The sequence below is a fragment of the Canis aureus genome, chromosome X, assembly GCF_053574225.1.
Source record: "Canis aureus isolate CA01 chromosome X, VMU_Caureus_v.1.0, whole genome shotgun sequence".
NCBI lineage: Eukaryota > Metazoa > Chordata > Mammalia > Carnivora > Canidae > Canis > Canis aureus.
In genome coordinates, this window is record NC_135649.1 from 111,521,438 (window position 1) to 111,541,735 (window position 20,298).

The following is a 20,298-nucleotide window of genomic DNA, read 5'->3' on the forward strand; positions in this document are numbered from 1 at the left end:
AATAGTAGTCTGTTTCACTGTGTTAGAACAAAGGAATGAAATGAAATTAAGGGGTTTTAATTTTTAACAGATAAAATGATATATTACTGTGCACTAGAATATAATTAGATTCTGGAGTACATCTCCACAATATGCCTATATTCTTTTTTCGGGGGTGGGAGGGGCAGAAGGAGAGGGAGAGAGAATGTTAAGCAACCTCTGCACCAATCTCATAACCCTGAGATCATGACCCGAACCAAAACCAATATTTGGATGTTTAATTGTGCCAACAAGGTATCCCCTTCCTATATTCTTTATGACAATAAACTCTTAATATCTCAAAATATAAACTCTCACAGATGAAACCTTATTTTTATTTCAAGCATGAAATACTTGTCTGAAACTTCCTAATTTTATAGCACTGTCTTCCAAAACAGACCATGCAGACCCATATATGGGAATTCACTATATTAAAATCAGTGTCAGGGTGCCTGGTTGGTTCAGTCAGTTGGGCCCCTGCCTTCAGCTCAGGTCATGATCTCAGGACTCCCTGCCCAGTGAGGAGTCTGCTTCTCCCTCTCCTTGCCACTCCCCCTGCTTGTGCTCTCTCGCTCTGTCAAATAAGTGAAAAAAATCTTTTTTTTTTTTTTTTGAAAAAAATCTTCAATTACATACATATATACAGTGTCATTTCAAATTGGTAAAGGAGGGGATGCCTGGGTGGCTCCGCGCTTAAGCATCTGCCTTCAGCCCAGGGTATGATCCTGGAGATCTGGGATCTAGTCCCGCATTGGGCTCCCTGCATGGAGCCTGCTTCTCCCTCTGCCCGTGTCTCTCATGAATAAATAAATAAAATCTTTAAAGAAAAAAATCGGTAAAGGAGATAAATGATTTCATATTATTTCTCAAATCATACAGGAAAAAAAGAACTGATATCCTGTAGCATCTCTCTGATGTACCAAGACTGAAAAACAGAAAATGAAAACCACAAAGAACTAGAGATCCTAAGTAAAATTTTCTTCATAACCTTGGCAATGGGAAAGATCTAAGTAAAATAAGTGCAGAAGCTATTTTTTAAAGGAGAGGAAGATCAATTTGGACCGACTTCAAAAGGCCACATTTGTACGAGCTTCAAATGAGTCAGAGACTTATTTGCAAGGGTTTGTGAACAAGCAGATCACAGTTAAAAAAACATGCTTAACCTCATTCATAATAAAAGAAAAGCAAATAAAAACATATACGGGACAACTGGGTGACTCAGCAGTTGAGTGTCTGCTCAGGGCATGATCCCAGAGTCCCGGGATCAAGTCCCATATCGGGCTTCCTACATGGGGCCTGCTTCTCCCTCTGCCTGTGTCTCTGCCTCTCTTTCTGTCTCTCATGAATAAGTAAATAAAATCTTAAAAATATATATATCGGGATCCCTGGGTGGCGCAGCGGTTTGGCGCCTGCCTTTGGCCCAGGGCGCAATCCTGGAGACCCGGGATCGAATCCCACGTCAGGCTCCCGGTGCATGGAGCCTGCTTCTCCCTCTGCCTGTGTCTCTGCCTCTCTCTCTCTGTGTGACTATCATAAATAAATAAAATTAAAAAATATATATATATATCATCTTTAACCTACTGGATATAAAAAGGATGATTTAAAAAGAACAAAACAGGGATCCCTGGGTGGCGCAGCGGTTTGGCGCCTGCCTTTGGCCCAGGGCGTGATCCTGGAGACCCGGGATCGAATCCCACATCGGGCTCCCGGTGCATGGAGCCTGCTTCTCCCTCTGCCTGTGTCTCTGCGCCTCTCTCTCTCTCTCTGTGACTATCATAAATAAATAAAAATTAAAAAATAAATAAATAAATAAAAAATAAAAAGAACAAAACAAATCATACTGTGGGCAAACAGGTCCCTCAGTACAGTCCTGGGAAGCCTAATTGGTAGAGTATTAGTTTTGTAGGAGTATTTAGCACTATCAATGTCTGAATACACATTCACTTTCACCCAACAATTCCACTGCTAGTTTACTCTGAAGATATTATCACTCAAGAGCAAAGGCTATTCACCAAACTACTGATTGTTACCACGCAAAACTACCTAAGTGTCTACAAATACGGAACTGGTTAAATAAACAATGCTCATCCATACAAGGTAAAACTACAGCTATTCAAAAGAATAAGGTAGATCCACATCAATATGAACAGATCTCCAAGGTATACTTTAGAGGAAAAGACAAACATCTAGTGCAAGATGAATGTCTCAGTATAAATTAAAATTGTATTCATATATAAGCCAGTATACTGGCAAAATTTTTTTCTGAGGATATCCTCAAAATTGTTTACCATGACAGAGGTGAGCCTAGAAGCTGGAAATGAATGAAGACTTACTTTTCATTTTACTATGTGAATGTATTACTTTCATTTAAAAAAAACAAAAACAAAAACAAAAAAACACTTTAAAGTTGATTAAGTTATTCTTAATTTTGGGGTGAGATCACGGTATTATTCTTACTCATTATTCTACTACTACACTGTAGGAGTTCCTATTCCATGTCATCTTTTCCCTTTGCCCTGCTCTATAGACCTCTGGGTCTGTCCCCCTAAATCTTTATACTCACATTTTCTACTGGATTGTAGTAGAAGCAGGAGATACTAAGCATGAGGTTTTGTAGCACTTCTCATTTATTTCCTTCTTAAAACAATTCTGAAAATGAAAATATCTCACTTAAATTTGGTCTCAGTTTATAACTATGGCTAGGACATCTACCAAATCACTTCACCAGTTTGAAAAAATTCAAGCATGGATAACTAACTATTCACAAGTGAAATCAGATGATCAATATCTCCTCAATGAAAACAGATACAAAAATCCTCAACAAAATATTAGCAAGGGGTACCTGGCTGACTCAGTCAGAAAAGTATGCTACTCTAGATCTCAGGGTTGTGAGTTCAAATTCCACACTGGGTGTAGAGATTACTTAACTAAATAAAACTTTAAAAATAATAAAAATAGGGCAGCCCGAGTGGCTTAGCGGTTTAGCATGGCCTTCAGCCAAGGGCCTGATCCTGGGGACCCGGGATCGAGTCCCACATCAGCCTCCCTGCATGGAGCCTGCGTCTCTCTCTACCTGTGTCTCTGCCTCTCTCTCTCTCTCTGGGTTTCCCATGAATAAATAAAATCTTTAAAAATAAATAAATAAGGGGATCCCTGGGTGGCGCAGCGGTTTGGCACCTGCCTTTGGCCCAGGGCGTGATCCTGGAGACCCGGGATCAAATCCCACGTCGGGCTCCCGGTGCACGGAGCCTGCTTCTCCCTCTGCCTGTGTCTCTGCCTCTCTCTCTCTATCATAAATAAATTTTAAAAATTAAAAAAAAAAATGCTGGCAAGTCAAATTCAACAATACATTAAAAGGATCATACACTGGGATTAAGTGGGATTTATTCCAATGAATTCAAGGATGGTTCAATAACCACATATCAGGATGATACACCACATAAACAAAATGAATGATAAAAACCATGATCGTCTCAATAGATGTAGAAAAAGCATTTGGTGAAATTCAACATCCATTTTATAATAAAAACTCTCAGGGCACCTGGGTAGCTCAGTCTGTTAAATGTCTGACTCCGGATTTTGGCTCAGGTCACAATCTCCAGGTCCTGAGATCAAGCACCATGTCAGGCTCCCCACTCAGAGTCTGCTTGAGATTCTCTTCCTCTGCTTCCACCCTCCCCCCAACACACACACACACACACTCACTCACTCTCTCGCTGTAAAATAAATCTTTAAAGAATAAAATAAAAACTTTCAACAAAGTGTAGGTAGAAGGAACATACCTCAACATAATAAAGGCCATATATGACAAGCCCACAGCAAACATCATACTTAATGGTAAAAAACTGAAAGCTTCTCTTCTAATAAGAACAAGACAAGGATGCCTACCATTGCCACGTTTATTCAACACAGTATTGCAAATCCTAGCCACAGCAACAGGCAAGAGAAAGAAAAAAAGGCACCCAATTAAAAAAGGAATAGGCATCCAAAACTGTCAGTTTTTGCAGATGACATGATTCTACACATAGAAAACCCTAAAGACTCCACCAAAAAACTCTTAGAAAAAGTGAACCCACTAAAGTTGCAGCATACAAAATCAATATAAAGAAATCGTTTGCATTTTTCTACACTAATAAAGAACTATCAGAAAAAGAAATAAAAAAAAAAACACCTAAAATGGCATCAAAAAGAAAGAATACCTAAGGAATAAATTTAAGGTAAGAAACACACACACTGGAAACTGTAAGACACTGTTGAGAAACACTGAAGACAACACACATATATGGAAAGATATTCTGTGCTCATGGACTGGAATAAACTCATGGATTAAAATAATTAACATTGCTAAAATGTCCATAATACTCAAGGCAATCTACAAATTCAATGCAATCCCTATCAAAATTCCAATGGCGGGCAGCCCTGGTGGCGCAGCGGTTTAGCACCACCTGCAGCCCAGGGTGTGATCCTGGGGACTGGGGATTGAGTCCCACATCAGGCTCCTTCATGGAGCCTCCTTCTCCCTCTGCCTGTGTCTGTGCCTCTCTCTCTCTCTCTCTCTCTGTGTGTGTGTCTCTCATGAATAAATAAATAAAATCTTAAAAAAAAAATTCCAATGGCATTTTTCACAGAACTAGAATAATCTAAAATTCATATGGAATTACAAAAAACCCAAGATAACCAAAGTAATCTTAAGAAAGAGAGCAAAGCTGGAGGTATCACACTATCACACTCCCTGACTTCAAACTATAGTACACGGCAGCCCAGGTGGCTCAGCGGTTCAGCACCGCCTTCGGCCCAGGGTGTGATCCTGGAGACCTGGGATCGAGTCCCACATTGGGCTCCCCGCATGGAGCCTGCTTCTCCCTCTGCCTGTCTGTCCCTCTCTCTGTGTCTCTCATGAATAAATAAAATCTAAAAAAAGAAACAAACTATAGTACAAAGCTATAGTAATCAAAGGTATGGCACTGACCTAAAAACTGATACACAGATCAAAGGAACAGAGTAAGAGAGCCTAGAAATAAACCCATGGATATATGGTTAATTAATATATTACAAAGGAGGTAAAAATATACAATGGGGAGAAGACAAGTCTTTAATAAATGGTGCTAGGAAAACTGAACAGTCACATGCAAAAGAATGAAACTGGACTACTTTCTTATACTATACACACAATTTCACTAAAAATGGATTAGAATTGAATGTAAAACCAAAAACTATACAATTCCTAAAAGAAAACACAAGTTGGGATGCCTGGGTGGCTCAGTCGGTAAAGCATCTGCCTTCATTCAGTTCAGGTCATGATCTTGGGGTCCTGGGATCGAGCCCTGCATTGAGCTCCCTGCTCAGTGAGGAGCCTGCTTATCTCTTACCCTCTGTCTCTCCCTTCTCTTGTGCTTGCTCTTTCTCTCTGAAATAAAGAAGTAAAAATCTTAAAAAAAAAAAAAAAAAAAAAAATACGAAATAACAAGTGTTGGAGAGGTTACAGAAAAAAAGGAAACCCCTGTATACAGTGGAAATGTAAATTGGTGCAGTTACTATGAAGATCAGTATAAAGTTCTTCAAAAAGTTAAAAATAGGGCAGCCCGGGTGGCTCAGCAGTTTAACACCGCCTTCAGCCCTGGGCCTGATCCTGGAGACCTGGGATTGAGTCTCACATCGAGCTCCCTGCATGGAACCTGCTTCTTCCTCTGCCTGTGTCTCTGCCTCTCTCTCTCTCTGTGTCTCTCACGAATAAATAAAGTCTTAAAAAAAAAAAAAAAAGAAAGAAACTTAAAAAAAAAAAGGTAAAAATAGAACTACCACAAGATCTAGCTATTTCACTTCTGGGTATTTATCTGAAGAAAATGAAAATTCAAATTTGAAAAGATATTTGCATCCCTATATTCACTGCAGCATTATTTACAACAGCCAAGATATGGAAACTATCCATCAATGGATAAGGAAGATGTGATATATATATACACAATGCAGTATTACTCAGCCATAAAAAAGAATGAAATCTTGCCATTTGCAACATGGATGGACCTAGAGGGTATTGTGCTAAGTGAAACAAGTCAGAGACAAGTATCATATGATTTCACTTATATGTGGAATCTAAAAAACAAAACTCAGAGGGAATAGATAGGTGGTTATTAGAGAAGAAGGGGGTTGGAGGTGGGCAAAAGTGTAAAGGAAGTCAATTGTATGGCGATGGATGATAAACAGACTCATGGTAGCAATCACTTCGTAGTGTATGCAAATACTGAATTATTATATTGCACATCTAAAACTAATATAATGTGATATTACCAATTTTACCTCAATTAAAATATACTGGAAAAAAAACCCCTAAGCCTACTGTTTGAGATATATGGAATTTACAAAAGAGGGTTAATATAGAATACATAAGGCTAAGTTCTGAGTAAAGGGAGGAAGGAAAAAACCTAACATCTATCTACTAATTGCTTTGTGCTAAACATTTAAAATACCTTATTTAGTTTACCTTACAATTCTAAGATAGTGAGAAATGTCACTCCATTATACAGATAAACTAAGGAACAAAGAAGGAAGAGGGAAAAAGTCCATTATTTGAGACCTACATTTGTTGAGCGTGGCATGGAGGTAATGCTTCTATGGGGGATGTCCTAAAGAATCACATTTGAAGTTAAGAATCATGATGACTACCCAAGTGTTCACTGACAGATCAACAAATGTGATATATAATACATACATTAGAATAATTATTCAACCTTAAAAAGGAAAATCTTGACACATGCTAGAACATGGATGCACCTTGAAAACATCATGTTTAAGTGAGGGCTCCTGGTTGGCTCAGTCGGAAGAGCATAGGACTCTTGATTTGGGGATGAGTTCGAGCCCCATACTGGGTGTAGAGATTACTTAAATAAACTTTAAAAAGGGGTGCCTGGGTGGCTCAGTCAGTTGAATGCCCAGCTCTTGATTTCAGCTTAGGTCATGATCTCAGGGCCCTGAGATCAAGCCCCACATGGGCACCCTCCCCCCCCCCCCCCCCCCCCCCCGCTGTGCTCAGTGGGGAATCTGTCCCTCTCATTCTGCTCCTCCCTAGCCCCTCCACCCCCAGCTAGTGCTCTAAAATAAATAAAGAAAATCTTTTAAAAAATACATCTACAAAAGTGTTTATATATATCATGTTAAGTGAAAAAAAAAAGACACAAAAGGACACTGTGTGATTCCATTTATGTGCGATACCGACAATAGTCAAACAGATAAAGAAAATAGAATAGTTGCCAGGCGCATAGGGCAAGGGGAATGGAGAACAGAGTTTCAGTTTGGAAAGATGAAAAAGTTCTGGAAATGGAGGACTGTGTTGTTTGCACAACACTGTTGATGTAATTGATGTAATTAATGCCACTGAACGGTATGCCTAAAAAGGGTTAAAATGGTAAATTTTATGTTATGCATATTTTAACACCCCCCTCCCAACATACACCTGAATCATGATGAATGTATTTTCGTTTAGAATGTTCTTCAAGCCTTTAGCAAATAAAACCTAACTTTATACCAGCCAGTAGGAATTAAACGTAAAAATATTCCGGTTGCTAGGATTACTGAATTGCTCCATTAGCAAGATAAAGCAGTTGAGTCAGTAGTAACTGGGATTCCACATTCCTAGAACAAGGCCTAGGAATAGGGCCAGGAAAAATAAGCCTATTCTCTTCTGACAGAATGGTCTTTGGGAAAGAAGAAGAAAGGAAAAGCAGAGCCCACTTCTGAGAAAACTCAGGGGCAGTGGTTCTCAAAGTATGGTCCCTGTGGACCCTTCCAGGTAATGTGTGCAAGCTCAAACATTATTTTCATAATACAGAGATATTATTTGTCTTTTGATGTTAACATTTGCACTAACGGTACAAAAGCAATAAAGGGTAACAGTGCATGCTCCTTAGAACAAAATCAAGGCAGTAGCACCAAACTAGAAGTCATGGTTTTCTTCACCATCATGTACTCTGAGGGTAGGGGAGCATTTTTACTTATAAATGCTCTTGAGGAAGCAATAAAGTTACGAATCTGTATTAAATCTCAACTAATGAGTACATACCCTTTTAACTGTGTGAAGACAAAGTACACATAAAGCACTAATGCTGCACATCAGTGTAATGGGATCTTTTCTTTTTTAATTATTTATTTATGGGGGGAGGGGGGGGCAGAGACACAGGAGGAGGGAGAAGCAGGCTCCATGCCGGGAGCCCGACGTGGGACTCAATCCCAGGCTCCAGAATCACGCCCTGAGCTGAAAGCAGACGTTCAACCCTGAGCCACCCAGGCATCCCAAAATTTAGGATTTTTAAAAACTACCTGCTACCATGAGTTTGACAGATTCCCAATACTTAAGACTTCTCTATACGACATAGGGACTAAAGTCAATAATATTGTAATAACACTGTGGTGACATAGAGACTACACTTAACAGTAGTGAACACTGAGTAATGTATAGAATTGTTAAATCACTATGCTTTACACCCGAAACTAATATAACGTTGTTAAAAAAAAAAAAAACTCCCCTGATGACATCAGTGGTGATACTAACATGATTTTGATATAAGAAAATGTGTCAACATTTAGAAGATCAACACAATTTGGTAAACCAAATGACTAGTAGGCAATGTTACAAAATGACACATGGAGAAAGAATATCCATTCAAAGTGTAAAACAGACAATTACCATTAGATTTTAATAGTACTGGGATCCCTGGGTGGCTAAGTGGTTTAGTGCCTGCCTTCGGCCCAGGGCGTGATTCTGGGGTCCCGGGATCGAGTCCCACGTCAGGTTCCCTTCATGGAGCCTGCTTCTCCCTCTGCCTGTGTCTCTGCCTCTCTTTCTCTCTCTTCTTTCTCTGTCTTTCATGGATAAATAAATAAAATATTTTTTAAAAAATCAATTTAGATTTTAATAGTACTAAAAGTTCAGTAGAGTTTGATTCCACATTGGCGACTAACTTTCAAGAACTACTACTTGTCAAGTTTTGATGTAGTATCAGAATTTCCACAACTGTCTATTAAAACACTACTCCTTCTCCTGGTTCCACCTACATATATGTGTAAGGCCAGACTGTCTTCGTGTACTTCAACTACAATGGCATACTGCCAAAGACAGAATATGAGAATTCAGCTATTAAGCCATTCATTAAAGAAATCTACAAAAACATAAAACAATGCCACTCTTCTCACTTTAAACTCCCTTCATCTATTTCACCCATGCCCCCACCCATCTCCCCTCTGGCAACCATCAGTTTGTTCTCTGTATTTGGGAGTCTGTTTTTTTGGAAAATCAGTATTTAATTTTCAAAAACCATTATTCTGATATGTGGTAAGCAGCTTCTGACACAGCCCTGGATGATCCCAGTGATCCTCCTGGTATTTACAACCTTATATAATCTCCTCCCCTTGAAGGTGGACTAGACCTAGTGGACTGACTTCTTTTTTTTTTCCTAAGTTTTATTTATTTATGATAGTCACAGAGAGAGAGAGAGAGAGAGAGAGAGGCAGAGACATAGAGGCAGAAGCAGGCTCCATGCACCGGGAGCCCGACGTGGGATTCGATCCCAGGTCTCCAGGATCGCGCCCTGGGCCAAAGGCAGGCGCCAAACCGCTGCGCCACCCAGGGATCCCCTGACTTCTAATGAAGAGAGAATCTGGCAAAAGTGAAGGGATGTCACCTCTATGGTTATGTGACAAAAGATTGCAACTTCCTTCTCTCTTCTGCTGACAGTCTTGGTCATTCTGATGAAGCCAGCAGCCATGTTGTGAGATGCCTATAGAAAGGCCCATGTGGCAAGGAACCAAGGGAACCCTGGAGCCAACAGCTCATAAGGAACTGAATCCTGCAAACAGCTACATGAGTGAGCTAGGAAACGGATCTGTCCCCATCAGGCCTTCGGATGACTGCAGTCCATGAGACCCTGAAGCAGAGGACCCAACTAAGCCACACCCAGATTCCTGACCTATAGGAAGAGTGAGATCATAAACATTTCAAGCATTAAGTTTTGGGGTTACACAGCAATAGATAATTAGTACAATAGGAGTTCTTTTTTTTTTTTTTTTAAGATTTTATTTGGGCAGCCTGGGTGGCTCAGCGGTGTAGCGCTGCCTTCAGTCCAGGGTGTGATCCTGAAGACCTGGGATCACGTCCCATGTCGGGCTCCCTGCACGGAGCCTGCTTCTGTCTCTGCCTCTCTCTCTCTCTCTCTCTCTCATGGATGAATAAATAAAATCTTTTAAAAAATCAAAATAAAAAGATTTTATTTGAGAGAGAGAGAGAGAGCGCGCGTAAGAGAGAGCATGAGCTGGGGGAGAGGCAGCTGGAGAGGGAAAGGCAGACTCTGGCTGAGCAGCGAGCCTGATGCAGGGCTCAATCCCAGGACCCCGGGATCATGACCTAAGCTGAAAGCAGATGCTTAACTGGCTAAGCCACCCAGGTACCCCTAGATGAGTTCATTTTAAATGAATAATTATTTAAAATTTGCTTTAATTTCTAATACGTGAAATATCAGATATAACCCACAGAAACTCCTTAGGGTTCTCAATAATTTTTAAGTATGCAGAAAGATCCTGAAGTTTAAGAACTGCTGTCCTGGTTATGGTGGAACAGAAAGAAAGAGACTACAGGACACCTGGGTGGCTCAGTGGTTGAGTATCTGCCTTCGGCTTGGGATGTGATTCTGGAGTTCCAAGATCAAGTCCCACATGGGGCCCCTGCATGGAGCCTGCTTCTCCTCCCTCTGCCTGTCTCTGCCTCTCTGTCTCTGATGAATAAATAAATAAGGTCTTTAAAAAAAAAAGGGGGGGGGAATCCCTGGGTGGCTCAGCGGTTTGGCGCCTGCCTTTGGCCCAGGGCGCGATCCTGGAGTCCCGGGATCGAGTCCCACGTCGGGCTCCCGGCATGGAGCCTGCTTCTCCCTCCTCCTGTGTCTCTGCCTCTCTCTCTCTCTCTAGGTCTATCATAAATGAATAAATCTTTAAAAAAAAAAAAAAAGGAAGAGAGACTAGAAGGCCAACTCACTCAAACCATGGTCTGAGAGGGGTCCTTATCTCAGCACCCTTAACCAAGCAGATCCACCTCTAGGGAATATGACCCTGAGACCAAGTACAAAGACAGGGAGCCAAGAGTGCCACTTCCTCTGGTTCATTCAGAAGCCTCTCCAACAGTACTTGATATACTTCCTCATTTAATCCTCAGAACTATCTTACAGGCAAGTGTGATGAACAAACAGGCTCACACTGATATAACTTAAAGTAGTTTGTCCTTCTCAGTCATGAGCCTAAGGGCTTAGAAAGCAGAGACTGAATTCTTAGCTTTCTCTCATTCCAGAGGATATGCTCTTCCAAGGTTATGTTAAAAATAAATGTGGTGGGCAGCGGTTTAATGCCGCCTTCAGTCCAGGGCCTGATCCTGGAGTCCCGGGATCGAGTCCTGCATTGGGCTCCCTGCATGGAGTCTGCTTCTCCCTCTGCCTGTGTCTCTGCCTCTCTCTCTCTCTCTGTGTCTCTCATGAATAAATAAATAAAATCTTTAAAAAATAATAAAATAAATGTGGTGATGGTCACAAAACTCTGAATACACTAAAAACCACTGAACTGTACATTTTAAGTGGGTGAATTGTATGTGAATTATACTTCAACAAAGCTGTTAACCAAAAAATTAGTAAATTAATACATGAGTAAAGCCAGATCAATGACAGGGTTCCAAGGAGGGAAATAAACTGGAGGCATAAGTTCTAGGAGTTGTCCCAACTCCTAACTGTTGGCAGCAAAATGCTGCCAATGATCTGTCACAATTATGTTAGGAGCACGGGGAGCACATGGAGGCGTTAATAAGTAAATGAGAAAAAAAAGAGAAACCAGAGCTGAAGGTAGGATGAGGGAACCTGATTTCCCCCACTGGCGAAGAAGCAAAGAGTGAGCAAAGAGGTCTGGAAAAGGTCTAACTGGGACACAGCTTCTTTAGCCTTATGATCTCTCTTGTAGTAGTGTTACTATCTACAGTAGTAGGTGCTAACATCTGTATTAGACTATACACATCATTTGCATTTTAAAACAAGGATTGCATTAGATTTCGCATTTAATTTCTATCTTATAAAGGGTGCTAGATTTTATTATTTGCAAAATCATTTCTAGCTCTAAAACTGTAATTCGGGGATCCCTGGGTGGCTCAGCGGTTTAGTGCCTGCCATTGGCCCAGGGAGCAATCCTGGAGTCCCGGGATAGAGTCCCACATTGGGCTCCCGGCATGGAGCCTACTTCTCCCTCTGCCTGTGTCTCTGCCTCTCTTTCTCTCTGTGTGTCTATCATGAATAAATAAATAAAATCTTTTTAAAAAATTAAAAATAAATAAATAAAACTGTAATTCAATGATAATCTGCAAACTGGGAGATATCTGCATTAGCCTAAACACCTATCTATGCAGCAAAAATATCTGGAAACCCCAAATTTTAATGCTCAAAGCTACTGAAATATGCTTGGGCCTGACCTATTTTGCAGAGGGGCAGGGGCTGGGTCACACAATCAGTATCTTCAAGCCACAGACTCCTAAGATGTAAAATGGTCTTCTACTTTTATGGGTTACTAAATGGAACACCCCGTCCCAATTTTATGAAGTCATACTTTGCCAGCTCCACGTGCAACAACCATGATGTACCTCTGAACATCAAGCTTTCTCTTTTTTCTTGTCCTACTTACCCAGACCACTTTAGCTCTTTGTTAACACCATGTTGTGTGGACTTTAAGACAGGTTTTTACAAAAAGGTCTCTCTAAACCCTCTATCTTTCGATTTGTCCAAATTATACTTGGGAGGTGCTTTTGCAGGAAGTTAAAGCAGCATATCTCCTAAATCATTTATCTTAAAGTTGACCTAAGGCCTAAGTGAAACAAAAGGTATGAAACCTGAAAGGATCAAAACTCCCCTCAAAACTTCCCAAATTATAATAGCTTTTCTATACCCCTAGTGATCCAACCCACCCTTCAGAGTTTCATTTTCATTTAACAAAAATGATTATTATTTTGACTCACCACTGAGTTTGGGTTACATTCAACAAGGAGCATGTTTTTGCTTACTATTCTCAAGAAATGAGTTAAGAGAGCACAAGACACATGACATATGGGTAATGACTTTGGAGCCCCAGAAGTCTGACCTTCGAACATACCACATACTGCCTCCTATGCAGCCATGAGGGAGATCAACGTCAGTTTCCTTATCTATGAGGTAGGGATGTATATTATCTACCTTCCAGAGTTGTAAGATTAGACATAATCAATATAAACTGAGCATGCAGATTATAATAACATCTGAATAAGGATGCATTTGCAAATTATGCAAAATGCCTACATTCTCACTTTTAATATGGCCCACATGCCAATTGATAAAATCCTTGGCAAAATGTGTTTCTTAGCTACTGGCACATCTTGCCAAACCATTCCATATTGACCTTTCTGAAAGTAGGAAAAGAAGTGGAGAGGGATGCCTGGGCGTGATCCCAGGATCCTGGGATCAAGTCCCACATCAGGCTCCCCATGGGGGGCCCGCTTCTCCCTGTCTGTGCCTCTGCCCCTCTCTCTCTCTTATAAATAAATAAAATCGTTAAGAAAAAAAAAAGTGGAGAAGTGCTGGTTTAGCAATATTATTTATGACAGACTACAAAGTAGGAAGTTGAGGATAATGAGGGTTGTTCTGGGGGACATTTTTGAGATGTAACAGAATGCAAATCAACACCCTGAGCAATAAATGCTAAGGGAATTATTTTGAAAAAAATTATTTTGATAGCATAGGAGGACAACACCAGTTATTTTATATATCTTTTCCATCAAGTAATAAAATTTAAGTAGTTTTAAGTATAAAGAGAGTTTCAACTAGGAAATAAATTGAATCATAAAAATATACTCTCAGGGTTCAAATCCTTAAAGGGTCACCTGACCTATTTTATTTTCTTCTGGAAATGCTCCACTTGGGAAACATTTAAACATACCTAATTTTCAATGTTAATGAATACTACATTAAATTTGTATATTACTTTATACATTTAAATACTGTCACATTTGTTATATCAACTAAAAGTTACTGATAATCAGTGTAGAACCAAACAAAAAGGAGCTGAGGGGGAAGGGGGTGAGTGGGGGGAGGGAAAGGCAAGGAATTTCTTTGGGATATTAGATTAAAACTTGCTAGGTAAGCAGAAACTGTCCACTTAGTAGGGTACAGTGGTTGCACAATTATATATCAACTCTAGGCCAACTTCACCAACTCTGAGCTATGTTATTTAAAGCAAGTTTTCTGTTATTTGACTGAGCCTCAGATGTCATATCTATACACCTGGGAATATCACCTATTCTGCAAAGGTAAGAAGATATGAGAATGTAAGCACATTTTAAGTGCCTAGCACATTGCAGGAGACAGTGAAGACTCAAATTTCTTTCCTTTGAAACCCAACTCTCTGTAAAGTGTAAAATCTGAACAACACATCTACTGAAAAATCTATTATAGTGAATCCTTATGTAAAGAATCCCATTTAAAAAAAAGAAAAGAAAAAAAGAATCCCATATAAGGGATACCTGGGTGGCTCAGCAGTTGAGCATCTGCCTTCAGCCTGATCAGGGCATGATCCTGGGTCCAGGGATCGAGTCCCACATTGGGCTCCCCTCGAGGAGCCTGCTTCTCCCTCTGCCTATGTCTCTGCCTCTCTCTCTGCATCTCTCATGAATGAAATCTTAAGAAAAAAAAAAAGATTCCCATATAAAAGCAAATCATACACACCCTGTTTTATGGTATCTAGATTTGACATATACATTCCTACATAAAACTCTAATCAGGGATCCCTGGGTGGTGCAGCGGTTTGGCGCCTGCCTTTGGCCCAGGGCGCGATCCTGGAGACCCGGGATCGAATCCCATGTCGGGCTCCCAGTGCCTGGAGCCTGCTTCTCCCTCTGCCTGTGTCTCTGCCTCTCTCTCTCTCTCTCTCTCTGTGACTATCATAAATAAATAAAACTTAGAAAAAAAAAAAAAAACTCTAATCAATTGGATGGACCTAGAGGGCATTATGGTAAGTGAAGGAAGTCAGAGAAAGACAAATACCATGACTTCATTTGTATATAGAATCTAAAAAAAGGGCAGCCCGGGTGGCTCAGCGGTTTAGCACCGCTTTCAGCCCAGGGCCTGATCCTGGAGACCCGGAGTCGAGTCCCACGTCGGGCTCCCTGCCTGGAGCCTGCTTCTCCCTCTGCCTGTGTCTCTGTCTCTCTCTCTCTGTGTCGCTCATGAATAAATAAATAAAATCTTAAAAAAAAAAAAAAAAAACACAAATGAATAAAAAGAACAAACAGACCCATACAAAGAATTGATGGTTGCCAGAGGGGAAGGTAGTGGGGGGAATGGGCAAAATGGGTGAAAGGGAGTGGGAGGTACAGGCTTCCAGTTATGGGATGAATTAAGTCACAGGAATAAAGGGTACAGCATCGGGAATATAGTCAAAGATATCAGAACTGTATGGTGACAGACGGTAGCTACACTTGTGGTGAATGTATAATTCATAATGTATAGACTTGTTGAATCACTAGGTTGTACACCTGAAACTAGCAGAACATTGTATGTCAACTATACTTCAAATAAAAAATAAATAAATAAAAAAGCTTTTTGGAGTGCCTGGGTGGCTCAATTAAGCATCCAACTTTGATAGCAGCTCAGGTCTTGATCTCAGGGTCGTGAGTTCAAGTCCCACATTGGGCTCCATGCTGGATGTGGTGCCTACTTAAAACAAAAACACACAGAGGCAAAACAACAACAACAACAACAACAACAAAAAAAAAACCTACCACCACCACCAATACTTCTCTAGTCAAGACCAATATAAATGACACACATAACATAAAAACACCTTCCAATAACATAGTACATAAATGTAGCATATTATGATCTAAAAACATGGAATTACCAAAGGAATGTGCTACAGCCGGTCTGCTCTCATTACTGCTTTGCCTCTTTGGCCACCATTAAAATGAAATTGACCAAAGTTTGATGATAGACAACAATGTTGTAAATAGAAGATCACTTTGAATATTATTTAATCTCTGTGTCATAAGAGTGGAAATTCAAATCCACAAATAGGGAGAAAAACAAGATAATGAAACGGTTTCTTCCTATCCCATACTCTTGCCTCACCCTGAGTGGACTTCTCATTTTTTCTATCAGGGAGAGATTCTGGGAAAAGAGAAGACTACAAAGCTTGGTAGGTATATTTACAAAATTAATAGCACCCTAAAAGCAAGAGAAATGTATCTTTCATATATTCCCCTTGCCAGAACAAGTAAAATTATACAGGCCCAGGAGTGTGCTGAATGCTTCTCATCAATTCTTATTCTTCACAACAATTCTATGTGGTAGGTATTAGCATCATCGCCACTTTACAGATGATGCAACTGAGGCTCAGAGAGATTGAGAAACCAAGGTTGCACAGCTAATAAGTGGCAGAGAGCCAAGAGTCTTGACTCCAAAATCCATACTATTCACCTAGTAGTACACTACTTATTACCTAGATGAAAGGGTATTGGTTTCTAGACTTGGCTTCACCCCTTGGGCAAATCACTTGACCTTGCTGAGTAGCTTCTCATCTGTAAATGAGGGCAATGACAGCTTCTCCACAGCATCCAGTATGCTGAAAGAGTTAACGTATGGGCAAATATGCTGTAAAAATTATGGGGTGCTTTGCAGATGTAAGATTTTAATTTGAGCCTTGGTTACATATCTTTATTTTTCCAAATGGTTTATTGACCTAAAAACGTTTAATAGTAGTTTAATCATTTTTAACATTCCCAAGCAAAAATCTAGTATTAAACCAAAACAAACCTACCTTAGACATTCTGGAAAAAGCAAAACTATATAGATAGTAAAAATACCAGTAGCTGCCAATGGTTTGGGGGAATAGGAGGAGGAAAAATAGGGGATTTTCAGGGAAGTTAAACTATTCCATATGATACTGTAATGGTGGATACATGTCACTATACATTTGTCAAAACTCTTAAAATGTACAATACTAAGAATGAACCTCAATGAAAATTATGGACTTTTGTTAATGGTAATGTATGGATATTGTTGCATCAATTCTAACAAATGCACCACACTAATGCCAGATGTAAATAATAGGGGATAACGGTGTGTGTGAGGGATTATATGGGAACTCTGTAATTGATGTTCAATTTTTCTATATTCTAAAAGTGCTCAAAAATTATCAAATTTTTTAAATCAACCTCATAAAACAAATTCTACATAGAAATTTAGAGAGTAATGAATGACCTTGGTGGCCTAAAAAAATGCCTGAATACCTGACAATGTATATCCCATCTTTTTAGACTAATATTGTCCAATAGAATTTTATGCAATGATATAAATATTTTTGATCTGCTCTAACTAACACGGTAGCCACTAGCCACAAAGGCTACTGAACACTTGAAATGTGGCTAGTATGAGTGAAGGATGGAATGTTTAATTTTATTTAATTTCAATTAACATTTAAACAGCCACATGCAGCTAATGGCTATCATATCAGATAGCACAGTTTTAGACAATTCAAGAGGCCTCTAGAAATGTACTATAGTATTAACTTCATAAGAAAAAAGTTACCTCAGAGACCATTCAAATGGATGTAGTTATGAAACAATGCCACAATTAACTGAGCTGGCGAAGAATGACTAAGTAGGTGGTTCAAACTAAGAACCAATAAAGTCCATCTCCAGTTGTTTTTCCACTTTAAGTCCCATAATGTAACCAAAGTGACTGTACACTTTTCCTTTAATTCTCTCAATATTTTCAAAACATTCCAATTAATCAAACATCGTTTCTGCTTCCTGAAAAAATACAGTACAAGTCAAATTAGAATTAGGAATATTTTCTCATGTTGGTAACTCAGAGAAAATAAAATATTAAGGGTCATAAAGAAATAAGTGATTTTTGCAGACACAAGATAGTCACCCAATTTTTTTTTAAACGAAAATTCAAAAACTAATATTCAATCAAGTATTTCAATTCCATGTCATAGTCAGTTGGAAATCAAAAGGAAAAAAGATGCCCAGAAAAACAAGAGCAAAGAAAAAAGGTACATGAGATAAGAAAACAAAAACAGTACAGACACATATAACTATTCATATCCAGCTGTTCCCCAGAATGCTACCTCAAAGGGTCATTACCTCTTATCTCGGGCATTTAAAATGCTAGTTGATAAACCTCAGTTCCTAATTCAGACTTTTGGTCCTTATCCCAGTGGCATAAACGGGAACTTATGTCTTCAATCGCAGTGGCTTTTTATCAGAGCCCTCCCCTGGGGGACCTATGAAATCAAACACTGAGATTGGCTCCCCACCCTCAGGGAATAAATGAAGTGACCGAAGTGACAGTTTTGAATCCCTAGAGTACATTCAGTCCACAGCTTCTTTTTCAGTCTTTCATGTACTGGATCTTTATTTCAGAGTATAAAGAGAGAGGTAACTGAGAAGTAGTAACACCCTTATGCAGGAAGATATAAAAATACTCGACCTTAGGAACAGGCCCCCGAAAGCCAATTCTTGACACTTTGCTCAGATGTAAACCAAACCTTTGTTCTCCTTTTTCAAGCTCGTAAGTCTCACTAGAAAAATATTATTTAGTAATTTCACACAGGAGTGATTTTTAGAGTATCCAAATGCATAATTAACAATATTAAAAAGCCCTGAGTGATCAAGCAGGACGTCCAACAAGTCGAACGTTTCAATATGATCCACCGTAAGGAAAAAGAGATGGGATTTCCACCTTTCCAGCGCCTTTCCCCGCGGATTTCCATTCCTGGGCCCTGAAAGCCCTGTACCCCATTAGTTGTGCAATTTTTTTCGAACTCCACCCACTGACTCCAGAACAAGTGGAATTCTCCCATTCTGAAGGTCTAGATTTTCCTGTATCCAGGGAGACATTGAAAACTCCTTGACGTGAGTCAAGTAAGGCAAGGGGGAACGGTCCAGCCTGTCTCCCAGATTAAGAGAGACCAAAGGCCAGGGTGGGGGAGGCGCTCAAGTTTCTGCTCACCCAAAAAAATAAAAGAAAGAAAAGAAGGAGAAATAAAGAAAGAGCAAGAAAGGGGAGGGAGGGCTGAAATGGGAAGACTGGCTATATCACGCAATGCTGCCCCCAACTCTGCGGGACCCAGGTCCACCAGCATCGTCTCTCATCGCCCGCCCCACGTGCAGCCAGGCCCGTGGTGCCCAGAGACAAGCCCGGGGGCCCAGGAGCGGAGTGGCCCCTCCAGCCCCGCGGCGCTCGCCCGCCCGCGCAGTGGCGGGGAGCGCAGGGGGGCGGGGGAAGGGGGGCGCAGTGCAACCCCGGCTCCCGCGCGGTTATCTTACTGCGCAACAGCCTCGCCCGCGCCGCCCGGGCGCACCCCGCAGCGCGCCCTGCGCACCTGCCGGGGGAGAGCAGGGCCAGCCCGTGACCCAAGCAGCCCTCCGACGGCGGCGCCCGGCGCGGGGAGCGCGGCTGAGCACTGCGAGCACCGAGAGCACGCCGAGGGCGGGGGCTGGGAGAAGGAACACCTGGTGTCCGGGGTTCCCCGGTGCCGGCCGCACGTGGCTGTCACACCTGGCGCGCCCCCGCCTCGCACCCCTTCCCCTTCACACCAGGTTGCGCCCCCTGCCCTCTCCCCACCTCTGCCGCGGCGCCCCCAAACCCCAGGCGTCGCTCCCTCTTACCCCATCCATCCCGGTCCCAAATCCCCCCCCCACCTGCTCCCACTGTCGTCACCCCCGGGGAGAAAAAAGGCCGGATGTTAGTCCCGCGGCTAAAGGTAACCGGAGAGAGTGAAGATGTGGACCCCGAAAAATCTACCCGGGCATTCCCCCGGCCGGGCAACAACGCGGACGCCTCCCACACTGACCTTTTGCCGCGGGCTGCGTCGCCGTCCGCTCCGTCCGGCCTCAATAGCCTCCTCGGCGCCGCCGCCTCTTCCCCGCGCTGCCTCCTCTACCCGCGTCGCCATGAGGTGACGGCAGCAGCCAAACAAGCGGCCGGACAAGGGGCACGGAACCTTTCAGGGCCCCCGCGCCCCGCCCCTGAGCCCCCACGGCCAATCGCCGCATGAAAGGCTTCCCACGTGACCGGAGGAGGTTGGCCCCCGAGGGGTTGGAGCGGGATGGGGGTGGGGAGCATTGAAGTCTGGGCTGGGCTTCTGCAGGGCCGAGGGGCTAACACAGGCCGCGCGAGTCTGCGCAGACAGGGAAAAGTACTCTGAAGCCGACTACATGTCCCAGCAGGCGGCGCG

At 41.6% G+C, this 20,298-nt stretch overlaps 1 protein-coding gene across 5 annotated transcripts in view; it reads right to left on the reverse strand.

Annotated features, from left to right (window-relative positions):
- Positions 1 to 20,075, reverse strand: part of TXLNG (taxilin gamma) — a 55,820-nt gene extending 35,745 nt beyond the window's left edge. Inside the window, exons 1-2 of one of the 5 annotated variants that reach the window (XM_077888136.1) lie at positions 19,915 to 20,046; positions 17,640 to 17,863 (exon numbers count right to left, since the gene is read on the reverse strand). In XM_077888136.1, coding sequence (XP_077744262.1) covers positions 17,640 to 17,651 — 12 coding nt within the window. In that variant the 5' untranslated portion in view covers positions 17,652 to 17,863; positions 19,915 to 20,046. Of the gene's footprint in view, positions 1 to 14,578; positions 14,734 to 17,639; positions 17,864 to 19,914 lie in introns of all 5 variants that reach the window. The other 4 variants (XM_077888137.1, XM_077888135.1, XM_077888134.1 and 1 more) reach the window with 4 other exon arrangements.
- Positions 20,076 to 20,298: the final 223 nt, after the last annotated feature.